Source organism: Eriocheir sinensis, chromosome 10 (genome assembly GCF_024679095.1).
Source record: "Eriocheir sinensis breed Jianghai 21 chromosome 10, ASM2467909v1, whole genome shotgun sequence".
NCBI classification, from domain to species: Eukaryota; Metazoa; Arthropoda; class Malacostraca; order Decapoda; family Varunidae; genus Eriocheir; species Eriocheir sinensis.
The window spans coordinates 11,590,394-11,600,374 of NC_066518.1; the positions used below are offsets into that span (position 1 = coordinate 11,590,394).

A 9,981-nucleotide genomic window follows, 5' to 3' on the forward strand; every position below is an offset into this window, starting at 1 on the left:
AAAATCAAAAGGGAAAGTAACAGCAGGGAAAATAAGGCAGCGAGGAGGATACCGGGCAACGATTCTTTGTGTGGGGTATGAGAGCCGGGGAGGAAGAGTAGTGGGTTGTCTCAAGGGTAGAAAAAAGAAAGAAAATATCAGTTAAGTGCACCGTATTCTGACCCTTACCGTACTAGTAGGAGAATATGCAAATAACGGCGGGGAGGCGACGGAGACACAACTAACAAGGAAGAAAAGCCTGAGGACGGATATGCGAGGAATGGGAAGGGAACCACCCACGGGAAAAAGAGATCAAAAGGGAAAGAGGATCAGATAGGGGAGAGATGCCTTGAGGGGATGAGAGGGGCAGGGAAGAAGAAAAGGCGGTTGTCTCAAGGGTAAGAAAGTGGGAGCAGAGATGGATGGAGCGGCGAGGGGTGAATACCGTGTGTCCTCCGCGAGTGCCTGAGCCGCGGAGGAAACGAGGCATGGAGAGGAGTGGTCGGGGTGGATGGAGGCGTGGAGAGGGATTACCAGAATGGATGGTGGCGTGGAGAGGGCCTGGCCGAGTGGATGGTGACGTGGAGAGGGATTGGCCGGGGTGGATGGAGGTGTGGAGAAGGCTTGGCAGAGTGGATGGTGACGTGGAGAGGGCTTGGCCGAGTGGATGGGGACGTGGAGAGGGCTTGGCCGGGGTGGATGGAAGCGTGGAGAGGGATTGGCCGGGATGGATGTAGGCGTGGAGAGGGATTGGCCGGGATGGATGAAGGCGTGGAGAGGGATTGGTCGGGATGGATGAAGGCGTGGAGAGGGATTGGCCGGGATGGATGAAGGCGTGGAGAGGGATTGGCCGGGATGGATGTAGGCGTGGAGAGGGATTGGCCGGGATGGATGTAGGCGTGGAGAGGGATTGGCCGGGGTGGATGTAGGCGTGGAGAGGGATTGGCCGGGATGGATGTAGGCGTGGAGAGGGATTGGCCGGGATGGATGTAGGCGTGGAGGGATTGGCCGGGATGGATGTAGGCGTGGAGAGTGATTGGCCGGGATGGATGTAGGCGTGGAGATGGATTGGCCGGGATGGATGTAGGCGTGGAGAGGGATTGGCCGGGATGGATGTAGGCGTGGAGAGGGATTGGCCGGGATGGATGTAGGCGTGGAGAGGGATTGGCCGGGTTGGCTGTAGGCGGCGAGAGGGAGTGGCCGGGGGGGCTGTCGGCGTGGAGAGGGACTGGCCGGGCGGGATGTAGGCGTGGAGAGGGATTGGCCGGGATGGATGTAGGCGTGGAGAGGGATTGGCCGGGGTGGATGAAGGCGTGGAGAGGGATTGGCCGGGGTGGATGTAGGCGTGGAGAGGGATTGGCCGGGGTGGATGGAGGCGTGGAGAGGGATTGGCCGGGGTGGATGTAGGCGTGGAGAGGGATTGGCCGGGTTGGATGGAAGCGTGGAGAGGGATTGGCCGGGATGGATGTAGGCGTGGAGAGGGATTGGCCGGGGTGGATGTAGGCGTGGAGAGGGATTGGCCGGGGTGGATGGAAGCGTGGAGAGGGATTGGCCGGGGTGGATGTAGGCGTGGAGAGGGATTGGCCGGGGTGGATGTAGGCGTGGAGAGGGATTGGCCGGAGTGGATGGAGGCGTGGAGAGGGATTGGCCGGGGTGGATGTAGGCGTGGAGAGGGATTGGCCGGAGTGGATGGAGGCGTGGAGAGGGATTGGCCGGCGTGGATGGAGGCGTGGAGAGGGATTGGCCGGGGTGGATGTAGGCGTGGAGAGGGATTGGCCGGGGTGGATGGAGGCGTGGAGAGGGATTGGCCGGGGTGGATGTAGGCGTGGAGAGGGATTGGCCGGGGTGGATGTAGGCGTGGAGAGGGATTGGCCGGGGTGGATGGAGGCGTGGAGAGGGATTGGCCGGAGTGGATGGAGGCGTGGAGAGGGATTGGCCGGGATGGATGTAGGCGTGGAGAGGGATTGGCCGGAGTGGATGGAGGCGTGGAGAGGGATTGGCCGGGATGGATGTAGGCGTGGAGAGGGATTGGCCGGGGTGGATGTAGGCGTGGAGAGGGATTGGCCGGGGTGGATGTAGGCGTGGAGAGGGATTGGCCGGGGTGGATGTAGGCGTGGAGAGGGATTGGCCGGAGTGGATGGAGGCGTGGAGAGGGATTGGCCGGGATGGATGTAGGCGTGGAGAGGGATTAGCCAGAGTGGAGAGGGCTTGGTCGGAGTAGATGGATGCGTGGAGAGGGATTGGCCGGGGTGGATGGAGGCGTGGAGAGGGATTGGCCGGAGTGGATGGATACGTGGAGAGGGATTGACCGGGATGGATGGAGGCGTGGAGATGGACTGGCCGGGGTGGATGGAGGCGTGAAGAGGGATTGACCAGGGTGGATAATGGCGTGGAGAGGGATTGGCGGGGGTGGATGGAGGCGTGGAGAGGGATTGGCCGGGGTGGATGTAGCCGTGTAGTGGGATAGTCCGGTGTGGATGGAGTTGTGGAGAGGGATTGGCCGGGGTGGATGGAGGCGTGGAGAGGGATTGGCCGGGGTGGATGGAGGCGTGGAGAGGGAGTGGCCGGGGTGGATGGAGGCGTGGAGAGGGATTGGCCGGGGTGGATGGAGGCGTGGAGAGGGAGTGGCCAGAGTGGATGGAGACCTGGAGAGGGATTGACCGGGGTGGATGGAGGCGTGGAGAGGGACTGGCCGGGGTGGATGGAGGCCTGGAGAGGGATTGGCCGGGGTGGATGTGCCGGGCGTTTGGGGTAATGGGGTGGATAACGAGCCTGACGATGACCAACAAGCCCGTCATTAAACACTTGGCGTAGGGAAATGATTGGCGATGATTAACAAGAGAGATACAAATAGAGATGAGACAGTGAAAAATGGTGTGCTTTTTATTTTTTATATTTTGGTATACATTTTATTAGGATTTTGTTATGTCTTTCCTCATCTTTCATTTTCTTTGTTAGGCTATTAGTGTAAGGTTGTGATCAGACTTACCTTCAACGAATTCTACTTATTTTACAACAGCTAATAATACCTTTCTACTTCTACCACTACTGCTACTGCTACTACTACTGCCACTACTAACACTACTAACTCTACTACCACTACTACTACTACTACTACTACTACTACTACTACTACTACTACTACGGCTATAAATCATCATCATCATCATAAAAAAGTAATAATAATGATAGTAATAATAATAAAATAGAGCGTCAAGAGGAGGGAGAGAAGGATCGGTGCAAATCGTTAGCTAAACATCAAACGAAATTTTATCATGTAAATATTGAAAGGAGTGGAGAGGCGAGGAGGAGGGTTTGGAGAGAGAGAGAGAGAGAGAGAGAGAGAGAGAGAGAGAGAGAGAGAGAGAGAGAGAGAGAGAGAGAGAGAGAGAGAGAGAGAGAGAGAGAGAGAGAGAGAGAGAGAGAGAGAGAGAGAGAGAGAGAGAGAGAGAGAGAGAGAGAGAGATTTACATAGATTTACATTACTTAGAAAATCAGACCACACAGACCCCATGGTCCAGACTTGGTGGTCTGTCCTTAAACCTAAGTGATTTTACATTAATCAGAAGACTCCAAAACGTTGCATTTCTACTCTAGTTGATATTAAGTTGAAGGAAGTGACGGTCGAGCTTATTTTTGAAGGAGTCAATCGTGTTACACTGGACCACTGATGGTGGAAGCTTATTCCATTCTCGCACTACAACGTTGGTGAAGAAAAATTTGGTGCAGTCTGAATTTACTTGTCTACATCTGAGTTTTACGCCATTGTTCCTCGTGCGCAAAGTGTCATCGATCATAAACAATGTTGATCTGTCTACATTCGTGAAACCATTAAGTATTTTAAAACATTCGATCAGTTTTCCTCGGAGGCGACGTTTCTCAAGAGAGAACATGTTAAAGGTAGAAAGCCTTTCTTCGTAGGACTTGTTGCGCAAGGAAGGGATCATTTTCGTTGCCCGTCGCTGAACACCTTCTAATTTAGCAATATCCTTTGCATGGTGGGGAGACCAAAACTGCACCGCATATTCCAAGTGGGGTCTGACTAAACTGTTGTAGAGCGGGAGTATTACATCGTTATGCTTGAATAAAAAGTTTCTTTTAATGAAGCCCAACATTCTGTTCGCTTTATTTGCTGCATCGATGCATTGATGTGAGAATTTGAGGTTTGAAGCGATTTTGACCCCCAAGTCCTTGACGCATTGAACCTATTTGCTTTAATTTGTAAAGTAATTTATAATGCGGGACTTTATCAAACGCTTTCTGGAAATCAAGATAGACTACGTCCAGTGATTTGGTTACGTCATAAACAGTGAAGAGGTCGTTATAAAAGGTTAATAGGTTTGATAGGCAGGATCTTTTGTTTCGGAAGCCATGTTGTGAGTCCCCAATTAATGAGTTGCTTTCAAGGTAACTCACAATTTTGTCTCTAATTATGCCCTCAAGTAGCTTACCTACAACCGAAGTTAGACTAATGGGCCTGTAATTACCTGGTACGTTTCTGTCTCCTTTCTTAAAAAGAGAGAGAGAAACCATTCATTCAAACGAGGTAATGGATTAGGGAGGAGCCGCAAGCATGATATCTGGAGCCGAGGAGGACCAGGTGCTGCGCGGGTAGGCGGTAGAGGGCGTGTGTGTCTGGGGCGTGGGAGTGGAGGCGTGTGTGCGGAGGCGTGGCTCGAGGCGTCTGGGCCGTGGTCAGGTGGGGCAGGTGTGTGGGCGGCGCGGGAGCAGGTTTGGGGTCCTCATTAATTTTGTGGAAGAGAATTATGCTGCTGTCTAGGTCTGTGTGCGTGTGTGTTTGTCTGTGTGTGCGAGAAAGTGCAATACAACCATACCGACAACAATGTTTCTACTATATACTCTTGCTACCTCTATACTACTGCCACTGCTCCTCCTCCTCCTCCTACTACTACTACTACTATTACTATTACTACTACTACTACTACTACTTCTACTACTTTTTACGCTACTCAGATTGATTGTTGTTTATACTCCTGTCGCTACTACCACAACAACAGCACTAACAACAACAACAACAGAAAGTAACTCACCAAACCACCAGTATTAAACGTTTTAGTAACATAATAACATTCTGATTTGAGCGGTTTTTACAGGGGGGAAGGGAGATGTTTATACGCCATCGTTCTCAGAGACTTTGAAGATTTCCCTTTCTCCCATATACTTCTGAAATGATCCCGTCGTATTCAAATGTTCTTAAATATCTCCTCTTCAAATATATCAGGGATTTCGGACTTACGTTTCCCACACACGCTAATACGATCACTTTCCGGGTTTCGAACGTGGGCGGCGCTGCGGGGTGCTGCGTGTATGTGGGCCAGCGGTGTGGGCTGGGTGATGACTGTTGGCGAGGCGGCGCGGGCGTGGGTGGGTGATCAGTGGGGGTTGAAGAGAGAGAGAGAGAGAGAGAGAGAGAGAGAGAGAGAGAGAGAGAGAGACACACACACACACACACACACACACACACACACACACACACACACACACACACACACACACACACACACACACACACACACACACACACACACACACACACACACACACACACACAGGTAATATCAGGGTGTGTCTCGGCAACAGTAACAGATCGACTTTTTAACTGATGAGAAGACTGTGTTTAGTGTCAATCATCCTCCCGTGTGTGTGTGTGTGTGTGTGTGTGTGTGTGTGTGTGTGTGTGTGTGTGTGTGTGTGTGTGTGTGTGTAACTTTCATATGATTCGTCTGTTTGCTACTTTGCATTTGAATAACTTGCCTTCTTTTATTAATATTTCTTTCTCTGCATTTTTGCTGTTGGACTTTTGAGCTTTCAGTCGTTCTCTCACTCTTGCTTCGTTTCTTTTTTTCTTATTTTCGTTATTTTATTTATTTTCCTCTCCTCTCCTTTCCTCTCCTCTCCTCTCCCCCTTTTCTCTTTTTCCCTCTCTCCTCTCCTCTCCTCTCCTCACCTCACCTCACCTCACCTCACCTCACCTCACCTCACCTCTCTCTCTCTCTCTCTCTCTCTCTCTCTCTCTCTCTCTCTCTCTCTCTCTCTCTCTCTCTCTCTCTCTCTCTCTCTCTCTCTCTCTCTCTCTCTCTCCTCTCTCTCTCTCTCTCTCTCTCTCTCTCTCTCTCTCTCTCTCTCTCTCTCTCTCTCTCTCTCTCTCTCTCTCTCTCTCTCTCTCTCTCTCTCTCTCTCTCTCTCTCTCTCTCTCTCTCTCTCTCTCTCTCTCTCTCTCTCTCTCAGCGGGGTGGGCCAACACACTCCATATAAACGCTGCGTAGAAGTATTTATTGCTTCATAAATTTAAATTACTACGTAAACTCGGTCAATGATTCATATTTGTGCTCCAAGCTGCGTTTCTGAAGGTGATACATCAAAGTCACAATTACTAACTCGGGAAGAGGGAAAGGGAAGGGCCGAGGGAAAGGAGAGACGAAGCGGCGAGGCTGGAACTGCTGCAAGGAGGAAGAGGAGGAGGAGTAGAAGGAGGGAATGATGGAGAGCTACGGGGACCCAAGTTGTGTGGGCTAGACTAGTTTGGGCAAAGGTAAGAGCAAGGGACTGACAGCTGGAGGGAGGGAGAGTGGAGCAGAAGTTAGGCTGCCTGACATGTGGAGTGTAGTACAGCGTGAAAGGTTGAAAGGGATGTTAGAGGATCAACTTATAAGAAAAAATTGAGTACACAGAGTTTATTAAGTGTTGTCAGAAGGGCTGTGTGACGGGAAAAGGAAAGCTGGGTGGCGAAAAGTGCGAAAGGATATTGAAGGAAGTGAATAAGGAAGGTTGTATAGGAGAATATGGGAAAAGAAGGCCAGAGGGATGACTAAGATGAAAGGGAAGAAAGTAGATGCTATTTAGAACATGGATGAGGGAGAGAAAAAAAAATATAACGGAAGAGAAGAGAAGGATGAGAGAGAGATAATTAGATTGGTTGGGATTAACGAAGTCTGAGAGGATGTTAATAATTGAAAGGTGAAGGCCCAACGTATAAATACTATTGTTGTGTGTCTTAGAGTATTAAAACCAGATGAGTAGACGAAGGGAGCCCTTGAGCTAGAGAAGGCGGCGGCGGTGGCTGGAGACTAAGTAATAGCCTTGATAATATTACTAGTTGCTGTAGCACTAAGGAGATCAGTGGCTACATAGGCGGAAGGAGGTGCTCTATAGTGGTGGTGGTGGTGATAGTGTTAAGTAAGTCCTGCCAGAGTAATAGAATAGAAGACTAGCCATTTTCATCACAGGCGCCATGTTGCTACACAAAGAAACCGCGCGAAATTCAAATTGGTTCCGATACAATATTTTTTTTGTGTGCACTCTAGATACCTTAAGATTCTGACCATACCTAGAGCACAAAAAACACCATTGTATCTGTAGTAATGGAAGTAACAGTAGTAGTAGTAGTAGTAGTAGTAGTAGTAGTAGTAGTTGTAGTAGTATATGAAACGAATCAGGTACCGAGGGCGGAGTAGGGGCACTATAAGCAGCCTGTTCAGCACCTCCCAAACACCTGAGACGCCGACAAAGAGAACACGAAAGTCAAAGCAATGATACACTTAGAAAGAGGACGAGATGATACGGAAGATGATAGAAATGGAGGGGGAGTCAATTTGAATATCGAGCGGCTTTTTTTTATGGTAGCAACATAGCGCCTGTGATGAATAGTTGGTCACACTCTCGTATTCTATTGCTCTGAGTCCTGCTGCTACGGCTACTTACCTCGTCAATGCTCCTCTAACGACCGGGGGAGAAAGGAGAAAGGTGTGATTACTCTGCCTCTGCTATGTCAAAGTCTACTGCTGCTAATCTCTCTCTCCTCCCTTCCTCCCTCATTTCCCTTCTTCTTCTATGCGATTATCCACTGCTGCTAATCTCTCTCTCTTTCCTCCCTTCCTCCATCCTTTCCTTACCATCTTTTATTATTATCAAGGGTAGAGGAAGAAGAGGAAAGGGGCTGGTAGTGAAAGTATAGTAGCGGGAGAAGGGAAACAGTAGAAGGGAAGAGTTGTATGTGTGAGAAAGGTGGGACTAATCTGTCTCCTCTACGTGAATGTCTCCTGATGCTGATTGCACTCTCTCCTCCCCTCCCCTCCTCTCTCATTTCCTTACTTTTTATCATCAAGGTAAGAGCAAGAAGAGGAGAAGAGTAAAAAGTCAAGGTCTACTCCTGCTAATGTCTTTCTCTTCTCCCTTTCTTCGTCCTTTCCTTACTTTTTTTTCATCAAAGGTAAAGTAAGAAGAGGAAAGGGGTTAGCAGTGAAGGTAGCTGTTGTGAGTGAGGGGGAGGGGTGGAAGGGAAACATCAGTGGAGTATAAAGTTGTATGATGTAATTTTGTTAATTGTTCAGACGTGCAATTAGTTTAATGAGATCCCTTATTAGTGTATCTCCGGTGTACTGAGGGAGTGTAGGTTTGATTTGTTTGTATCGAAGAACATAAGAACTGCATAATCGAGATGAGGTGTAACTAATGCTAAGTAAAGCTTGAGGATGACTTCAGCGCTTCTATTGCTTATACGCTCCCTGAAATGAAACCCAATACCCTGTTTGCGCGATTCTTAGCCTGAATGCATTTAGGAAGGAGGTAGGAGCTCACTCAGACTCCCAAGTTCCTCTCACACGTAGACTTGCTTAGAGGAGTGTCATTTAAGGTAATTGTCATTTAAGGTAATTGTGTGATAAGTCATAAAGCGAGGATAACATCACAAACCCATTGACTAAGCTCGTATATCTCACCGTCCTAAGCTCCTTCTACCTCTTATTGTTTTTCTTATTTATTCATCCCCGCGGGGTCGTTCCTAATCCCAAGTTAATACGATCTAATCTACATCCTGTTTGTAAAGTCACTCCATCGCCGTCTTATATACCTTACGAACTATAAATCATGTAATTTGATGCGTTTTTGTTTGATGCTCCTGTGTTTCAGACGTCTATAGATCTGTCTCATCCCCAGTTAATATGTTCCAATCTACTTCCTGTCTAATATGTCATTCTGTTGCCATTACCGTCTTATATATCTCACGAACTATAAATTATGTAAGTTGATGCGTTTTTGTTTGATGCTCTTGTGTTTCAGACGTTTATAGATTTCACTCTCATTGCCAGTTAATATGTTCCAATCTACTTCCTGTCTAATATGTCATTATGTTGCCGTTACCGTCTTATATATCTCGCAGACTATGAATTATGTAAGTCGATGCGTTTTCGTTTTTTGTTTGATGCTCTTGGGTTTCAAACGTCTATATACCTCAGGAAGTGCGTTTGTCATTTTCACTCTCTTGCCGTTTCCCTCTTATATCTTACGAACTCTAAATTTTGTGAGTTCATGTGTTTGTTTTGTTTCGTAGGCTTGTGTTTCAAACGTCCATATATATCTCAGGAGCGGCGTCTGTCATTCTTCTAATACCTCCTTCACGTCGTCCGTCTCTCATATTTATCATACCTTACCATCCCCGACTTGGCAGATTAATTCCACGTTACCTCTCAAGAGTGTTTTATCTTTGTTCTCAAGAGACGCCAACCTTTTTTTCATCTTCTTATTGCACATTTTCTCTCGATCTCCTTCATCATCATCACACCAACGTTTTTCTTTCCCTCTCGTATTAAGTCGTCAGTCGCTACCTTCATCATCATCATCTCTCTCTTTCGCCTTCTCTTTACCTTATCTCTCACTCACCCGCCGTATTCGTCTTTCCCACATATTACTCTGCAAACACTCTCCTCCTCCTTCTTCCCCTCCTCTTCATTCTCCTCCTCGGAAGGAGTTTCTTTTCAAACCGAGTCATCCGTCACTGGAACAATCTTCCTTCAGAAGTAGTAAATAATGCCACTATCAAACTTAAATATATAGAACCGTCACGTCACTTCGCTGCGTCGGGTAAACTGAATATTGAGTTGTGCTCATCTCTGCTCCTCAATATCGTGCTCATCTACTCCCTCTAATATGTGCTTTCATCTGCTCCCCCCAGGCCCAGGGCTGCAGAGCAAGCAGATTAATCCC

The 9,981-nt window shown here is 48.4% G+C and overlaps 1 protein-coding gene across 1 annotated transcript; it reads right to left on the bottom strand.

Annotated features, from left to right (window-relative positions):
* Positions 1 to 509: 509 nt before the first annotated feature.
* Positions 510 to 2,777, bottom strand: LOC126996346 (uncharacterized). The gene has a single exon (XM_050856716.1). It carries the CDS (start codon positions 2,775 to 2,777, stop codon positions 510 to 512), a length of 2,268 nt encoding a protein of 755 aa, XP_050712673.1.
* Positions 2,778 to 9,981: the final 7,204 nt, after the last annotated feature.